This window comes from Camellia sinensis, chromosome 5, assembly GCF_055761805.1.
Source record: "Camellia sinensis isolate YWXY chromosome 5, ASM5576180v1, whole genome shotgun sequence".
Lineage (NCBI taxonomy): Eukaryota > Viridiplantae > Streptophyta > Magnoliopsida > Ericales > Theaceae > Camellia > Camellia sinensis.
Window position 1 is genome coordinate 68,061,011 of NC_138965.1, and position 20,139 is coordinate 68,081,149.

Genomic DNA, 20,139 nt, shown 5'->3' on the forward strand with positions numbered 1-20,139 from the left:
CTATTAAAAATATTTCTACTAGTCAATATCACTCATTCCTATTATAACAACATTTTAGGGATTGGTGATGTGCCTTCACCCAAGTGAAGAATAGTAGATATCTTTTGAAAGGAGCACTAAGGCTCTTTTGTTGTTTATGAGCCACAGCTGCGGAGCTTATTTGTCTCGAGTTAGTGTTTCTTGATTTTGTGTAATTAAGGCCATAGCCTTGAAAGATGTAAGCCGTCAGGATATTTTTATTTGTATTTCTCTTACTCTTTGAACTACTTTGTATTTATTTTGTTTTGAGAAAGATCCAAATGTAATGTGAACATGTAACACTTTTGAGAAGCTCAAGGAGGAGGAAAAGTACCTTTCAGATTTCAGATTGATATGTTCCGTATATTTCTTTGGTGCTCCTCCTTGTAATGTAAAATGAGAATAATTATAAAGGATTTGTAATTATAATAGGAATAAAATATCGGGGGCGTTACATAGTCTCTCCCATCTCACTTGTGGCTGTCCATGCGGATGTATTTTCCTACTGGAAAAGACAAAAACTAAACCGATTAATAGAGATCTGATGGGTTATTTATCTTAATACTAGTATAGTACATACAATATGTAGTAACTAAAAGATGTTGAGATTTCAAACTTGAACTTGCCCTTGTCGGTGACCACCTTCAATCTCATTTGTGTTTCTCCTGTTTATGCATTTGCACACTTTCCTGATGATCCAAATGATGAAGCGACAAGTGTGGACAAGGAAAACTATGAAAGTTGGGAGCAACCACACCCACGATCTATGAAGCACGGTTACTCCAAAAATAGTGCCGTACACGCATCGGGTACTTACCGGGTGCGGGTACGCGTACCGGTACGGCTGCACGCGTACCGGACACGGCAAAAAGTAGTCGGGTACTTCGGTGTACGGCTCGGGTACGGCATGGGTACGCCTTTGGTGCGTTTTGGGTACGGCGGGGGCAGACATCAAATTTTCTGAAAAATTGAAGGGTACCGGAGCAACATTAAGAAAAAAAATTTTAAAAAAAAAAAGAAAAAATGTGTATACCGTATACGAATGCCCTAATCTCATCACTGTTTTGCCCTAATCTCATCAAAGCAAAGAGAAAGAGGGGACTTCGACCATCTCTATCACCCTCTTCTGCGACTTCGAAACAGAGATCGACTTCGACCCTCACCCTCATCTTCAACCCTCACCCACATCTGCGACTTCGAAATAGAGATCGACTTCAACCCTCACTCACCCTCGTCTTCGACTTCGACCTAGATATCGACTTCGACCCTTAGCTTCAGCTTCGGCTTCGACTTCGACTTCGATGCAGAGAGCAGATCACCCTCCTCTTCGACTCGACTTCGACCCACGGCATCAGAGGTATATCTCTTCATATTTATTTATTTTTATTTTTTTTCTTGTTTTGTCTTTAGTTATTAATACTGAAAATGCTAATAAATATTAATAATAAATATTAGAGATGAAAATGCTAATAATCATAAATGGTAATCATAAATATTATTATTAGTTATTAATAATAAAAAATTACTTCATCTTTATTTATTATTATTTTTTCTTGTTTCTTCTTTAGTTATTAATACTGAAAATGCTAATAAATATTAATAATAAATATTAGAAATGAAAATGCTAATAATCATAAATGGTAATAATCATAAATATTATTATTAGTTATTAATAATAAAAAAAATTTGAGATGAAAATGCTAATAATCAAAAAAATTAGTTATTCCTGAAAACAGTTTATGCTTATAGGATGTAATAAGCAGTTTAGTTAAATTAGATGTATAAGCTTTTCACCACAGTTTATGCTTATAAAACAGTTTAGTTAATAATCAAAAATATTTTTTTTTATGCTTGGATCTTTTAACCATAATTATAAAAATAAAAATAAAAAATATCGACGTACTGCAGCCGTACCCGTACCCTACTTTTTTGAGATTTTGCTGTATCAGCGTACTCATATCCGTACCGTACTCGTACCCGCACCCGTGCTTCTTAGCCCACGATGATATCGAAAGCACATCAAGAAGTTCTGGCGCACTGGCCGTCATCAAAGAAGAATAAGTGATTACCAAGGCTGTTAGTGTCGCCAACATTGCAACCACTAGCATCTACCTCACAATTCTATTCTTCAATGGTAACCCGCTTACAAGCAAAGGCATTATGGTCAGAGAAGCAACAAAAGACAAAATTTCTAAAACAACTCTCTCAAATTCTTTTCAAAAATAACTCTCCCAAAAACAAACCAAACAAACCCATTGTGTTTGCAACCCAAAATACTTTAAAGTCTGCTGTAGGCATATTGGGCTTTCCATTTGATTTAAGCCCATCAGGTGGGCTAAGCCCAGATTGGTAAGCCATTCCTACAATTACAGTTGCGGATATCAACCAGCCATCACGTTTTCTATTTAACCAATCATCTTTGTTTGTTGGGGGCTTCAACGTGCCATTGACCAGCGAGGGTGGCTGTATTACTAATCCGTGTTTGGTTTGAGTTTTTTGAATTAAGTTTTTTAAAAATTCAGTTTTTTAGTTTTCATATTCTTTTGTTTTTAGTGAATAATTTTAAATTTTAAACATTTTTTTTATTTTTTTAGATGCACCTTAATTAGATGTATTTAAAAAATAAAAAATTTGTGAAAAAATATTTTAAAAAATTAACAAATACATAAAAATACAAAAAATGTACTGAATTATTGTATTTTTTGGTATTTAGTGAATTTTTAAAAGATTTTTTTTACAATTTTTTTACTTTTTAGGTGTATTTATGTTAGGTGTGTCTAAAAAGTAAAAAAATTACTTAAAATATTAAAAAAATTCAATAAAAACAAAAAAATACGAAAAATAAGAATATAGAATTTTCTAAAAAATAAAAACAAGCAAGCTAAATAGTTTCCCATGACCACGCAGTTGGTGGCCAATGTGGCCTCCAGCTTGCATAAGCAATCTACTGATTTCCATGGCCTTTAAATCTCTAATTGGCATATGTTCTATGATATCCAAAGCCGTGATATCATTTCCATTCACAGCATTCACTTCCACCACAGTTTCTTCCAATAGGTATTTTATGGTCTGCACAAATTAATACAAAGGAATCTATATATGATGTATCTAATTAATTCTAATTATTCTGCTACAAATTATTAGAAGTATTTCTATTGAAATTTTGATTAGAAGTATGTATATAAAGCATGGCGTCTACCATCATTTGTTAAGTAAGGTGTTATTTGATAAAACTCAAAATTAAAAATTGAAAAACATTAAATTAAAGTTTTGAAAATTGAATGTTAAATTTTTTAAAATTACAATGTTATTTGATAAAAATTTAAGTGATGAATTAAAATAAATTATACTTTTTATATAAAATGGATACTATATGCATCCTTTTTGTTACATATAATACAGGGCTGGCCCATGTGCAAGGCTATTAAGATCATTGTCTTAGGTTCGAAAATAGAAAGATCTCCAATTTTCAAAAAGTAATTTATACGTGGTTCACAGCACAAAATCCACCAATATCTTTAGCCACATGTAAAAGTAAGTAGTTGAAAGGCTCTATTGAGCACAATGAAAACCCATTTATTACAAAGTTAAAAGAAGTGCAAGATTATAACTTAACTTGTTAAAAGCAACACAACTTTTCTCTCTTAGCAATTGTATGCTATTTTTTAATTTTTTATTTCTATAATTTCTATGTAAGGAAATAAATAAATAAATACAACGAGGAAACAAAATTACTTTATTTTATATGAATTTGACATTGATTAAATTTTAATTACACCAGCATTACAAGTAAAGTTTATTTTATTTTATTTATCATATATAGCTTTATTTATTTTTAAATGCAATATTTTTATTTTTAATGTGTTAAATTAAGTTATTCTTGATTGTGAACCTATTTTGCATCAGATGATTCACTAATTTGTGAGGCAAACAAAGAACAACCATTGTTAAAACTATTTGGACTCTTATAAATCAAATCCTAACAAACTAAAAAACTTGGGTGAGGTGTTTTGTAAAGGGTGTTTTTATTCAATAATTTGTTATTTTATTTTTTGTGGATCAGAAAATTAAACAACAATAACAAATAATGATTAAGAAAACTTTTACCTCCACTTGCTTGAGGTTGGTAGCAATGTGCAAATCAATGTTGCCATTATCAAGTTTGTCATTTACCCATGTATCCTCAACCGTCCTAAATCTTATCAATAGCTTCAAAACCTCCAAAGATTATATTCCACACACAAGTGCAGAACAGTTTCACCTCCGTCCAACTTGAACTTAGCTACTTCTGGACGTGCCTGAACCAACTCGCTCACCACATCAACTCGGCCTTTCATGGCAGCCAGATGAAGAGGAGTCCTCCCGTCTTCATCGCGCACGAGACGAACACTAGGGTTTGCCATTAACAACACCTTCACTATCTCGATGTACCCATTTGCAGAGGCCAAGTGAAGAGGCGATCGGCCCTTTGAATCTAAATCAGAGACCAAGTCTTTCTTGAGAGTCACAAGAGCTTTTGCAAAATCCAAATGACCTTGCATAGCAGCAATGTGAAGAGGATTCTCATCGAAACAAGTGAGTGAAGATCGGGACGCAGTGATTCAATCAACTTCTTCAAGGACTCAGTATTCCCACTCACTGATGCTTCATAAAGCATATTCTCTCTCATACCTATCTCAGTCTCATGAGTTCCTTCCATTTCTGGCACTTGGTGCTTGCCTTGGTCATAGAAAGTTGAAAACAGTATCCTCTCTCTTGTGGCTTTGCTTGCTTGCTACAACGTTTTGCACTCAAACTCTACTTTTGTCTCTGTATACCTTCATTCTTCATGTGGATCCGTCAAATTATACAACCAATATTATTGCGGATTTTTTTTTTATTTTTTTGTTACAGGAAAATCTTCCTATTCTCCCGTAGGTTCAGGGCAGCGTTCTTTACAGAGATCACCAAGGTGTCCTGTTGTCCGCTCTGAGATAGGAGATTATAACCTGGGAATTTGCCCCGACCTCCCAAGACAAGCTCCGCTTAAGTCAGAACTCGAACAGCGGGGAAGCATTGGGCCCACATCAAGTGCTATGGTAGCAACAACTTGAGGCTAACCTCCTAACCAACTACTCTATGCCCAGAAGATTGGCCGAAGAGATTTTGAACTTGGAATCTAGGGTCTTAACCCCAAACCTTTACTAATTGCCAACCATCCTCGGTTATTATTGCGGATTTTGAATTCCACCCTGCAGCAAGATTTCAGTATCAGGATTGGATTGCATTCTACACCACTTGTTTATTACCGAGGAAATAAAGTCTACCAATTCAGCCAGCAACAGCTACACATTGTAAGGCCGCAGCCGCAGCTAAGGCTGCAGTCCTTCCTATAAACAAAGAACACAGAGGCAGTTACGTTGTAACACTACATTTTAGGAAAAATAATTGAGAGCACTAAGTGCTATTCTAACAGAGCCACTAATGATTTGGCAAAGAACCGCACTCACTGTCTATGCTTTATTTTTATTTTTTTGATTTTTTTTTAGTGGTATAAATTATTATTGATATTTTAGTTTGTTAGTAAGATATGATCAGGTAGAAATTTCTGTGGTACATGAAAGTAGTTTTGATATACCATATATGAATAAATTTAAACCATTAAATCTAAAAGTAAATAAATCTAACCATTGGTAATGATTAAAATCAGGTTAAGATATCTAGATAGTTTTGTAAAAAACAAGATAGTATTCAATGGTTTTGAAGCCAAAAAATGAGTTTTCAACTTATCACAATAACTAAGTGCACTACTATTTGATATAATTATACTTACTATTTCAAATAACTATACTTACTATTTAAGTATTAACAAAATACACTTACGCTGCTCTTCAGGTAACAGGTAAATTTTTTTTTAAAAAAATTATAATAAATTTAAAAAACCTTTAAAATAAATATGAAATCTATAAAATAGAATATAAGAAAGAAATATACAAAATAAATATGAATTTTATACATTTTATTATAATCTTTTACATTTTATGAAATATGATTTATTTATTTATCTACTTAATGACAATAAATTTTATATAATTTAAATTTTTCTTAAGTTTTAACATACATTTTAAGAAATACTTAAATTTTTAAATAATATCAATTGTAATTATTAAACGAACTTAATTGATTATCATTCAATATATTTAATTTTAAGTACTGAATTAAGTTATCAAATACTTCATAGATCATAATCAAATAATATTTAACACCATAATTTAATCTTAAAAAAACCCCACAAAGATCATAATTTTATTAAGGTACGTAGTATAAAATACTTCATAGATCATAATTTTATTAAGGTACGTAGTATAAAATTTCACGTAGTATAAAATTTCCTTAGTTTAGTTTAGGGAAAAAAAAGTAAAATTAACCTATTTTTTAAGGGGAAATAAAAAAATTAGTGGATGTTTAGAATTTTTTATTTTATTAAATTAATCAGAGCGGGACCCAAAAAATTGACGCGTAATTCCAAAGTGTATTTGGGATTGTTTTCGGAACTTTCCTCGGTGGATTTGTCTGTCTGTAGAGATTGATTGTGAAAGTAGTTTATTTTTCTTGACGATCGAAGGCCCGAAGCAAACCCAAGGTTCACATTTCGATCGATCGAGAGAGATTTGTCGGAATTCAACGTGATCTTTATTGATCGATCAACATGAGTTTTCTATTCGGCAAGAGGAAGACACCTGCAGGTTCACATTTCGATCTTGTTTGAATTTTGTTGCTTGGGTTATCACTCGCTGACAAATCTAATGATTTAGTTCGCTTGAAATGTTCTGTATATCCTGGAATTGTAAACAAATAGGTCTCAAATTTTGGTTTTATTTGTTTTAAGATGGTCCTTCTGATCACGATCGTAGAGGGCGTATGTAATCTCGAGTTAGGGTTTTTATTGTTTATCATTTCACTGAATTCTTGCTTCTCAATTTTGCTAATTGCGCATCAAAATACTAAAATTGATATAACTTGCTTAGGTAGAGTTTGCTTTTGTAATTCATACAAATGGAGTAATTCCTAAATTGGATCATGTTTTTTAATTCTATGTTGTACTTAATTTAGTTTGTAAAGCTGCAGTGCTGAATTGGCTTTCAGTTTCGATATGTGCCTCTCTGTGTAAAATCAAAACAATTGAGACGAAAATAGAAAAAGAGGGAAAGAAAACGGGGGGCTTGAAACATTTTCTAGGTTCAATTAGTAGAGATGGAGAACCCTTCTAAGCTCTTCACAAGTGAATTACAAATTAAGAAGCACAAATACGGAACACGAATATACGTAAATTTTAAAAAATGTAGGACATGAAACGTTGGAGACACATGAAAAAAATATAATTTTATATATTTATTATGTGTCATATTTTTAAATATTTAAAATATATTTTATGTTAAATATTTAATTTTATCAAATTTATCAACTTCAGGTATGCTATTTTATTAAAAAAATTTAAAATTTTAATTTTTTTTGAAAAACATAGTCCTTAGCATGTCTCCCGCTTGTTCCCAATGTGTCCTTAGTGTGTCCTCAGTGTGTCTGTAGTGTGTTCCAAGTGTCTGACTCTTTCCAGGGTGTCCGACATTTGTCCAAAACATGTCCATGTCGGACTCTTGTACGTGACCTCCGAGAGTTGTCCGTGCTTTATAGGTATAACTTACAAGATATTTTTCATTGACAATTGACTCTACAAATCACTTGCAAAATAGTAGGCTATCTGATAACAACTTAGGCACTATCTATTACTAGTGCTACAGAAGTACAAGACTTTAACCACTAAATATCTTCTCGAAACTAATTTGAAACTAAATTGTGAATTCTAATACAATGCAAAAATTACTGCAATCTCAATCTCAATTTCATAGTAGTTTGGATACATAACTATTCGAAAAGTATTTGATACTTCTCAAAATTAACATCAAGTATAAGATATGTTTAGGAAGTATTTGATACGTATCTGCGAGCATCCAATGAATGTCAGTATTTGATACAGATACGATATGAATACCGATACGACTCTTTTATAGAAGTATTCATGCTTCATTTTTAATTAGTGTTTTGTTAAATTGACAGTAGTGTTATTTAACTAAAGTTCATTTTTTACTCCTTATTACTTGCCTGCAATCATTGTGTGATGCTTTTTTTGTTTGCAAACATGAACTTTTTGTTACTAGGCATTGCATTTTACATGTAATGCCCCATTAGCATGAAAGACATTGACACGTGAAATTTAATCATCTTGTTCATATCAAAGCCTTACGACCTAGGTACGAATCAGCCTTTTGGGTTTCATTTTTTGAGTTGCATACTTAGGGGTGGTTGGGATGATCTAAATAAGTGTATTTTTTGACTTTTTACGAAAAGATGTGCAGAAAAGTAGAGAGGTGATGTGATGAAAAAAAGATAAAAAGTGTGTACTTATTAATACACCCCAAACAAGGCCTTAATATATACTAGTGTTACTAGAAAACACTGATACCCTAATGATTGCATTTTGGAACGCACTTTCTGAAATGTGGTATACTTGCATTCTAAAGTGGTAAATTCAACAATTTGAAAAGTTTTTTTTTTGTTTTTTTTCCAATATATTTTCTTTTATCAAATATAATGATACAAAATATAAAAAATGGGTTATAATGCTCATATAAATGTGTTGTTACAATATTAAAGTAACCTAAAAGCTAAAAAGTCACTAAAAAATCCAAAAAGCCAACAAATACCAAAGAGTCAAAGATTTATTTCCATTTACTCTACTTTTTGCACATCTTTTCATAAAAAAAAAAGTCATCCCAAACATATTGATTTTTTTCATCTCATATTTTAACTAAAAAACAAAAAAATCATTAAAAAAGCATGTTCTTAAACGAGGCCTTAAAATAAATAAGCATGTTCCTAAACGAGGCCTTGGATATCTATTTGTTAAAAAAAAAAAACTCGACTGAAAGTACTTTAAATTCTTATAGCGTAAACTACACAAGTCTACCTATGTTGTACCACAATTTAGAGCAAATGGTGTACCATGTTCCCATTTCATGTACCAAAATGATCCATATTCCAAATAACATAGTCATATACCTGTGGACAAGGTTCTGAAAAGCGGTTGCGGTCGCCGTAACGGTGGCAGTGGAGCGGTTGCGGTTGCGGGGTGTAAAGGCCGTAGCGTAATGGTTGCGATAACCGGAACCGTGATTTTTTTTATTTTTCGCACAATTGGAAAAAAACTTACTGATACGCGCTTTTTTTTTCCATGATCATATTTATTGGGTTTTAAAATAAATATTGATTAATTTTTATAAATTTTTTAGTTTGATCCAATATATTTTGTATTTTTAAATCATTACAAATTGAGTTTTTTACATTTTATTTTAATAATTAATGACTTTATATTATTCAAAAAATCAATTACTAACTATTATATATAAGATAAACAATGACAAAAGTAAGAGAATAAATAAAAACCTAAATATATATATATATATATATATTAATCAAGCCAAATAGATAATGACCACACTTATTATTATTATTATCAAACAATATATAGATAGACACACAAACAAAATGGTTGAGTGATAGCAGCTGAATATAATAGTATAAGTCTTACAGCTTCAATAAATCAATAACATATTCTTCATCTTCCCTCTTCTCTCTCTCTATCTCTTGTTCCTCCATCTTCCCTCTTCATCTTCCCTCTTCTCTCTCTATCTCTCTTCCCCATTTTCAACTTTTTTTTTCGAAAAAAACAATTCGGAACCGTTACGTAACGGTGTGTAACAGGCCGTTACGGCCGTTACGACACCGTTACGACCGCTATAGCAGCCGCTACAGCCGATACACCTGTGAATCTCAATCACACCGCAAAAGCGGCCGTAACGGGTGGCGGTAACGACCACAACCGTTACGTAACGGCGTTACGTAACGGTTGCGGCCGCTTTTTAAAACCTTGCCTGTGGAGCATGGCATGCACACGTCACTTAATTGGAATACTATTGGGGTTTTACCTTGGGCTGTCTTTCTGCGTAAGGGTTTAAATTTTTATTTCTTATAATGATAAAAGGTACCTTAGGGAATAGTTATATCTTGCAAAACTCATGCATTGCATGGCATTTCATGATTTTGAACTCATATTGTTTCATTACTTTGGATGTTGGAATATTGGAAAGAGGGTAAATAGCATAGTAATTCAGGAAGTGAGTCGGTTTTGGAAATGTGTTGTGTATGGTATTGGTACCTGTGTGAGGAGTCAAGATGTCCAATTATCCTGTCTTGTTCTTGATGCTAGACGAATGTAGGAAATGTTTTTGGACGTCCACTGGCCCTACCGTATTGTGAGCCAACAAATGTGGAAAATATATACGTTTTTGGTGCCCATCGCCTTGCTGTATTGTGAGTCGGTAAATGTGAGAATAATTTTGATATAATATATATATATATATATTTATATGTAACTGACTCGTGCATTAGGATTCTATGGCGTATTTACCACCCTATGGTTGATCTTGAGTTTGATACTACAGAAGCGCATTGAGCATCATCACTTTAAAAAAAGGGGGAAAAAATCATGGATTTTGTCATAACATGTGCATAACATGGTCATATTTATATCAAACATTTATATATTCTGTTAAAAGTATTTCTGCTGGGCTATATTACTCATTCCTATTATAACAACATTTTAGGGATTGGTGATATGCCTCCAACCAAGTAAAGGATAGTGGATATCTTTTAAAAGGAGCACTAAAGCTCTTTTGTTGTTTATGAGCTACAGCTATGGAGCTTATTTGTCTTGAGTTAGTGTTTCCCAATTTTGTGCAATTAAGGCCATAGCCTTGAAAGATGTAAGCCATCAGGGTATTTTTATTTGCATTTCTCTTACTCTTTGAACTACTTGTGTATTTATTTTGTTTTGTGGAAAGATCCGAATGTAATGTGAACATGTATCACTTTTGAGAAGTTCAAGGAGGAGGAGAAGTACTTTTCAGGTATCAGATTCATATGTTCAATATATTTCTTTGGTGCTTCTACTCGTAATGTAAAATGAGAATAATTATAAAGGATTTGTAATTATAATAGGAATAAAATACCGGGGCATTATATATTGATAGAGATCTGATGGGTTATTTATCTTAATACTAGTATAGTACATACAATATGTAGTAACTAAAAGATGTTGAGATTTCAAACTTGAACTTGCCCTTGTCGGTGACCACCTTCAATCTCATTTTTGTTTTCCCTGTTTATGCATTTGCACACTTTCCTGATGATCCAACTGATGAAGCGACAAGTGTGGACAAGGAAAACTATGAAACTTAGGCCCAAGCATAAGTACACCCATATGCCAATGACAATGGCACGTGCATTGAATTTAGGCCCAAGTATATGTCCTCCCGAATTGGCCGTCATCAAAGAAGAATAACTCATTACCAAGGTTGTTATTGTCACCCACATTGCAACCAGTAGCATCCACCTCACAATTCTATTCTTCAATGGTAACCCACTTACAAGCAAAAGCATTATGGTCAGAGAAGCAACAAAAGATATTGAGTTTGCAATCCAAAATACTTGAAATTCTGTTCTAGTCATATAGGAATTTCCATTTGATTTAAGCCCATCAGGTGGGGTAAGCCCAGATTGGTAAGCCATTCCTGCAATAACAGTTGCGGATATCAACAAGCCATTCCGTTTTCTATTTAACCAATCATCTTTGTTTGTTGGGGGCCTCAACCTGCCATTGACCAGCGAGGGTGGCTGTGATACTAATATTTCCCCATGACCACTACCATGATCACGCAGTTGGTGGCCAATGTGGCCTCCAGCTTGCATAAGCAATCTACTGATTTCCATGGCCTTTAAATCTCTAATTGGCATATGTTCTATGATATCCAAAGCCGTGATACCATTGCCATTCGCAGCATTCACTTCCACCGCAGTTTCTTGCAATAGGTATCTTATGGTCTGCACAAATTAATACAAAGGAATCTATATATGATGTATCTAATTAATTCTAATTATTTTGCTGCAAATTATTAGAAGTGTTTCTATTGAAATTTTGATTAGAAGAATGTATAAAAAGCATGGTGTCTACGGTCATTTGTTAAGTAAGGTGTAATTTGATAAAACTCAAAATTAAAAATTGAAAAACATAAAATTAAAGTTATGAAAATTGAATGTTAAATTTTTAAAATTGAAATGTTATTTGATAAAAATTTAAGTGATGAACTAAAATAAATTATACTTTTTATATAAAGTAGATACTATTACTATATGCATCCCTTTTGTTACTTATAATACAGGGCTGGCCCATGTGCAAGGCCGTTAAGATCATTGTCTTGGGTTTGAAAATAAGAAAGATCTCCAATTTTTAAAAGGTAATTTATACGTGGTTCACAGCACAAAATCCACCAACAAGTTTAGTCACATGTAAGAGTAAGTAGTCCTTCAACCAATCACAAATATTATGACCTCTCATATTGTTTCCCCATCACCCAACACATAAATGTAGCCCCCACTTTTTCAACCAATGAGAGAAGAGAAAGGTATCACATGACACTTACTCTGTCTACACCCAAAAATTTCTCAAGCAAAAAATTCTTGGGTCCTATTGAGCACAATGAAAACCCATTTATTACAAAGTTAAAAGAAGTGCAAGTTTATAACTTTACTTGTTAAAAGTAACACAAATTTTCTCTCTTAGCAATTGTGTGTTATTTTTTAATTTGTTATTTTTATAATTTCTATGTAAGGAAATAAATAAATAAATACAACGAGGAAACAAAATTACTTTATTTTATATGAATTTGACATTGATTAAATCTTAATTGCACCTGCATTATAAGTAAAGTTTATTTTATTTTATTTATCATATATATAGCTTTATTTATTTTTATAATGATTTTTTTTTTTAATGTGTTAAATTAAGTTTTTCTTGATTGTGAACCTATTTTGTATCAGATGATTCACTAATTTGGAGGCAAACAAAGAACAACCATTGTTAAAACTATTAGCAAACTAAAAAACTTGGGTGAGGTGCTTTGTAAAGGATGTTTTCATTCAACAATTTTTAATTTTATTTTTTGTGGATCAGAAAATTAAACAAAAATAACAAATAATAATTAAGAAAACTTTTACCTCCACTTGCTTGAGGTTGGTAGCAATGTGCAAAATAGTGTTGCCATTATCAAGTTTGTCATTAACCCATGTATCCTCAACCGTCGTAAATCTTATCAATAGCTTCAAAACCTCCAAACGATTATATTCCACACACAAGTGCAGAACAGTTTCACCTCGATCCAACTTGAACTTAGCTACTTCTGGTCGTGCCTGAACCAACTGGCTCACCACATCAACTCGGCCTTTCATGGCAGCCACATGAAGAGGAGTCCTTCCGTCTTCATCTCGCATGAGACAAACATTAGGGTTCGCCATTAACAACACCTTCACTATCTCTATATACCCATTTGCAGAGGCCAAGTGAAGAGGCGATCGGCCCTTTGAATCTAAATCAGAGACCAAGTCTTTCTTGAGAGTCACAAGAGCTTTTGCAAAATCCAGATGACCTTGCATAGCAGCTATGTGAAGAGGATTCTCATCGAAACAAGTGAGTGAAGATCGGGACAGAGTGAGTCTATCTTCTTCAATCAACTTCTTCAAGGACTCAGTATTCCCACTCACTGATGCGTCATAAAGCATATTCTCTCTCATACCTATCTCAGTCTCATGAGTTCCTTCCATTTGTGGTACTTGCTGCTTGCCTTGGTGATAGGAAGTTGAAAACAGTGTCCTCTCTCTTGTGGCTTTGCTTGCTTGCTGTAGGAATTAGTATACTACATACACAGCGGAAATAAACGGATTTGGACATACTTTTTATGCTCAAATCAAATTTATGGATTATGTGGGTGAATCACGTGTCTTTGAATATTTTCCAATAGTATTGATGTATTAGAATATTTTCCAATAGTGGAGTTGAACTACTAGAGAACTACCCACACTATTCACAATACAAAGGCAAAATGGTTTATGGGAAGAGAAAACGTATAATTTTTGTTGTTTCAAATACAGAACCCAAGTCCTGTTTATATAAGAGAGTTAAGAGACCCATAAGATAGATGCGTTATCCCATATAACATCTATCTCATATCAACAATATCTAATTAATAATTATTATCTAATATATTCACAATTATGCATATCAAAATTATCCATATCAAGATTATCTCATATCAAGTAAATTATTTTATTTGGATCTCTACTAATCGGGTCATGCCACCATGGGCGACCAAATTGGGTTTGGGTTCTAAACCCAATCCAATTTCTAACATCTCCCACTTGAACATGCGCTGGCATGCAACACACCTTTTGTATCTCAATCTACCTAATAAACGTAATCATACTCGCCAATGAATCGTGCGATCACTGAGAACATCTACATGTGGGAGCTCTACACCAGAAACTCAGAACGAGCCAGCATAGAGACATCAACCCGAAAATAAAATAGTGTCTTATATACCCCAGACCCATCTAACTACATCGGTCAAAAAAGCATCTCTAAACCCTCAAAAGAGCATGTTTGACCCTCTCAATTCTTGCAATATATTCACACTCAATCCGCCTCTCATACAGAGTGATGTGAGTTGCCGGCAGTGAATTTATAACAGTGGTGTAATACTAGATGATCTTTCTTTTTCCTTCATGCCATTTCGTTTAGGGTTGACCTCTTTCCTAGTGATGTCCCTTAAGGCCGAATTATACATGATCACAGACAACATACCAAAGTAGCATAACATCAACCCCGTACCTTATAACATAGTCAAAGGTCACAAAAGGGTACAAAAGTAAAAATCATATCAATAATGACACGTAAGACTCACACGGAGAGGAAACAATGATCTATTCTCTCACCTCATTACTCGGTCGCCAAACACATGCAGTATGAATACATGCTATAGAGGAATAATTCTTCCAAAGAGTGACATCATACTCGATACACCGTACATATCTTAGTCTAGTCATTTTCTAGCGCCTAACCCGAATCCTCTATTTGCTTGTCTTCTAAGCGACAAATGAGATCTCGCATCTAACTAATCATAACAGGCACACACATGGAAAGTGGGTACTAACATCCATGTTGGGTCTTTAATACGACCTCATCTTGGTTGCAACCAAGGCAACATACACAGTGGATAATTTAAGCCTCTCTTGGCTTCAAATAAAATAAACCGCTAGTCTCATCCTTATTCGCTCCCAAGCGCCAAGGGCGATTGCTGATGTGAGTGAGCCAATCTTGCCTGCTGACATCATTATCTGCTAATCATTATAACACAAACCATAATTGCATCAATATCCCATAATCTCACAAAAAATAAGTGATCGATTGAAAAAACACAATCATAGTCTGCACAATTCTAGATTCCAAACATTAAGTCCTATCAGCACCTCTTGCGATAAACATATACAACAGAATCCACCATGTGCGCTTCACATGAAGTGGTTCAAGATCACTATCTCTTGCGATATTACCTCTCTAAATATATTTTGGTGACCAATTTGCGTTCATTCAAGATGCACCCAATAAGTGCATTGAATCTTGCAAAGGGCAAATTTATACACTACTAGTAAAGACTAAGTCTAAGTCAACCAAATTAACTTCTATAAGCTAAGTCAATTTAGAGAGAAAAAAATATGCGCATTGAGATTAATTTGATTAGCATAATATAATTTTGCTGCAAAAATCTAAATTTGAAAGTTGGTTTGGGGTACACTATATAATCTATCTTTTTATCTTTTTTCCATCACATTACCTCTCTACTTTTCTGCACATCTTTTCGTAAAAAGAGAAAAAGTTCACTTTTTTAGGACACCCCAAACCAACCCTAAATAGTGACAATATTACACAAGTCGCAAGATCGAAAATTTGTTATGCTCGTAATCATCTCTTGCGCCACAAGTGACAATTATCTAAAATTTGATTTAATTCATGTGCAAAATATTAGTTTTCGGGAGTAAATCTATAAAGTTTCTCTCAACCGAACGACCTCCCACTAACTATGACATGTCTAAAGCATGATAACGTATTTAACTCCACATGATAATATCTCAATGTAATTCATAAAAGAAAACATGCTAGAATATTTAATCATAGAATTAAAATTCACCAATATAAATAAATCATGCTATTTAAAATAACAACATACTACAAGTTCTAATAATTTAAAAGAACTTAACATGTTATATACAGTATTTAAATAATGTCATAACATATTTCTATAATATTTACAATTTTATGAAATTTTCTAGAATTACAAGTAATTAATAATTATACAAAAAATCAGAAATAAATATTACATAATCTGAAAAAATATAAAAATCATACCAGTAAATAAGATTATATAGCAGCAGTCTAATATAGAAATTTCAAATTTAGAATCCAAGTCATGTTCCTCCAAGAGCAATTTAACTTTAAAATATTGAATTATTCATTAATAAAAAATATTTTATTTTTCATAAAATTTTGAATATTTAAGAAATTGTAGAAAAAGTAATTACGAATTCAAAGGTATAAGTCATGCTTCAATTAGAATTATATTAAATAATATAAAAGCAATTAATGTAATCTTTAAATTTAAAACAATCAAACAGAGTCTTATACTTTTCAGCTCCTACGTCACCACTTACCTAAGTGAATGACGTCAGCAAATTCATCCTTTTCTCCGTTTGTTTCAACTCTCGCCTAAAAATTCTCAACTGTAAGTCGAAATCAAACTCATAATATACCGTTTCAAAGGTCTCGAAACAAGGATTTTAAATATATAATTTTCATAATATGAAAACAAATCATGTAAAACCAACATGCAGTTAAAGTTACGGAAATTAGATATAAATCTTCATTTTTTTCAAAATCCGACCGTCCAATTTTTGTAGAACTTTGCAGATATGGTCTAAATAATATAGACTACAATATATATGAAATTCAGGAAGATCAACGATAGTTCAAAAAACATCAATTTTATACCCAAATCATATCTTTACATATATTTATGCACATGAAAACACCCAACAATGACTCTGTTTTTAATGTAGAAATTAATATACTATATACACATCACAAATAAACGGATTCGGCCATACCTTTTACGTTCAAACTGGATCCATGGATTATATGAGTAAATCACGTGCTTCTATTAATATCTTCGAATAATTCCTAAAAAACTATTCACACTATTCATAGTACAAACACATAATGATTTATGGAAAGAGAGAAGTATAATTTTTGTTGTGTCAAATACAGAACCCAAGTTGTGTTTATATATGAAAGTTAAGGGACCCATAAAATAGATATATTATCTTAGATAATATCTATTTAATAATTATTATCTAATATATTAACAATTATATCAAACTTATCTCATATTTTAAAATATAATATATTATTTTATTTACCCAATTAAGTTTGAATTCTAAACCCGACTCAATTTCTAACACTTGCTAACGTTTTGCACGCGAACTTTACTTTTGTCTCTGTATGGCTTCATTCTCCATGTGGGTCTGTCAAATTATATAACCAATTATTTGCGGATTGGGAGTTCCTCCCTGCAGCAAAAATTTCAGGATTGGATTGCATTCTACACCACTTGTTTATGAATTTGGATCATCGGCCGCCCTACCCGGCAGCCCCCCAAAACGACGTCGTTTTGGGGGGTTTTTTTTTTTTTTTTTTTTTTTTTTCTTTCTTCTTCTTCGTTCTTGATCCAAAACCAGAGGGGAGGGGAGGGGAGAAGAGGGAGGAGGGAGGGGGAGGTCCGATCGTCGCCGTCGTAGCTCGTCGCCTCACGCCGGCCGTCGCAGCATAGCTCGTCGCCTCACCCCGGCCGTCGCAGCACCGCAGCACCGCCGTCTCCTCCGCCTCCGCCTCCTCCTCCTCCTCCTCCTCCTCCTCCTCCTCCCCCACTGGTTATGGCCCCCTCCAGTCCGGCCCACCGGCGGCTCTTCTTCCCCTCCCCCTCTCTCTCCTTCCCCTCCCCTCCCCTCCCCTCCCCTCTGGTTCTGTCGAGCTCGACGAGGAAGAAGAAAAAAAATCAAAACACCCCCAAAACGACGTCGTTTTGGGGGGCTGCCGAAACGGCTGCCGAAAACGGCAGCCGAGGATCCTTGCTCCTTGTTTATTACCCTACTCGTAAACCACTTGTCTACGGGCAGCCACTACACGGCTGCCACATCAGTGATATTATTTATATGGGTATTGATTGAGAAAGATTATTCAATACTCCTGAATAAATGTCTTTCAAAAGTCTAATATAAAAATAAGTTATGTTAGGAATTATAAATAAATTATCAAATTTATTATTAAATCTTTTACAAAAGTGTGAGACTCACGCATATATAATTTATATAAATCCCATGACTTTGTGAAAAATTTAATAAAAGAATTAATAATTTATTTAAGATTCATCATAATTTCTTATGAAAATAATGTGGTTCATAGTTTAGACCAACAACTATAACATAGAACACCACTAAGATTTGTTCAGAGCCTTTTAAATAATTTATCCACCACCGCCATTACTTAATTCGGTCCACTCAATTTTTGATTTGTTTAGTCTGTTTGAATATTCAATTTGTCCTAATTTATAAAAGATGATTTAAAATTTTGAATAAAAATTTGTAAGTTAAGCCTGTCTATCAACCCAATTGATAAGAATCTGCATAAGTCTAACCCGACTCAAACTATTCTGCTCAAAAATAATAATAAATTGATATTTGATATTTTTTATTCCTTACTTATACTTATCAAAATACCATGATATATATATATGTTAATAACTAGTTTAATTTTTTTTTATTATCATTACTGATTCTATAGTAATTTTATAGTTTGATTATTTGTTTTGGTTTTGTTATTATTCTTCTATTTTGAGCATTTCTTTCTTTGTTTTTATTTTGTTGTTTTCTTGTGAAATAAAATATATGTTACCAAAAAATAAAAATAAACAAATAGCATCTTTTGTTTTAGACTTGATTTAGGAATTCTCGGTTCCAAAGTTTGTGAACGGTTCTAGCCTTGTGTGATGCTAGTATTCCCTTTTTTGTCCCCACTTGTAAGTGTTATAAATAAAATTACATTCACTTTATTTGGTTTCACTTTTCAAAAAATATTTTTTAGAAAATTCTACTTTCTTATTTTCCGTATTTTTTTGTTTTTACTGATTTTTTTAATATTTTAAGCAATTTTTTTTTTTTAATTTTTAGACATACTTAATTTAGATGTATCTAAAAAATAAAAAATTTATGAAGAAAACCTTTTAAAAATTCACTAAATACCAAAAATACAAAAAAAAAAAAACGAGAATTCAGTATATTTTTATTTTTATTTTTATGTATTTATTAATTTTTTAAAATATTTTTTCACAATTTTTTTACTTTTTAGATACATCTAAGTATGGTGCATTAAAAAAGTAAAAAAAATATTTAAAATTTTAAAATATTCACTAAAAACAAAAAAATACGAAAATCAAAAAACTTAGTTTTCAAAAAACTTATTTTAAAATACTCAAACCAAACACGCTGGTTATGTTCCTTGATTGTTTTTTTTTAATTATATGAGATGTAAAATAATAATAAAAATATATGAAAAATACTTGAATTATGATGGAAAGTAAAAAAGAAAAAATAACTATTAAAAAAATGTGAATGAAAAATGTGTAGAAATTAATAATATAAGTCTAATAAAAAATATGTAACCCAATTCGGTTTGATTTTGGCCCATAAAATTTGGGTTTGTAGATGAGATGTGGTTTTAATATTTTAGATAGGCTCGACCCATACCATTCCGTTGAATGGTCAAAGCCCGAAAAACCTAGTTAATATATGGGATAGAGACATAATAGTTACGAGATGGGTAAGCTCGGCCTGTCCCATTGCTGACCTCTACTACCACCTTCTTCCTTGCCCATTACCACCACCTTTTTCTCCCTCTATCACAACCTCCACCACCGCCTCATCCCTTCTGCATTCTGCTCTTCCCCCAACCCCAACCCCAACCCCAACCACCGACCTCTCCTTAATTTTATTCCCTATGTTCCCATCGTAACCATCTCCTTCCAACAC

General features: G+C 32.8%; 1 protein-coding gene and 1 long non-coding RNA gene across 2 annotated transcripts; one reads left to right on the forward strand and one right to left on the reverse strand.

Annotated features, from left to right (window-relative positions):
- The first annotated feature begins 6,450 nt into the window (after nucleotides 1-6,450).
- Nucleotides 6,451-11,027, forward strand: LOC114276913 (uncharacterized). Its single transcript, XR_003634419.2, has 2 exons — nucleotides 6,451-6,743; nucleotides 10,719-11,027. It is a non-coding gene; the product is annotated as an uncharacterized LOC114276913 (long non-coding RNA).
- Nucleotides 11,028-11,104: 77 nt separating this feature from the next.
- LOC114257298 (uncharacterized) lies at nucleotides 11,105-13,891 on the reverse strand. Its single transcript, XM_028197061.2, has 2 exons — nucleotides 13,168-13,891; nucleotides 11,105-11,994 (listed from the first exon to the last, which is right to left on the reverse strand). The coding sequence occupies exons 1-2, from the start codon at nucleotides 13,768-13,770 to the stop codon at nucleotides 11,218-11,220; spliced, it is 1,380 nt and encodes a 459-aa protein (XP_028052862.2). The 5' UTR covers nucleotides 13,771-13,891; the 3' UTR covers nucleotides 11,105-11,217.
- Between the last annotated feature and the right edge of the window lie 6,248 nt (nucleotides 13,892-20,139).

Excerpts from the sequence above, each read along its gene's own strand:
- LOC114257298 (XM_028197061.2), bottom strand. The coding sequence starts at position 13,770 with ATGGAAGGAACTCATGAGACTGAGATAGGTATGAGAGAGAATATGCTT. Across the intron at positions 11,995-13,167 it reads CCAACCTCAAGCAAGTGGAG|ACCATAAGATACCTATTGCA; the intron begins GTAAAAGTTTTC and ends TAATTTGTGCAG.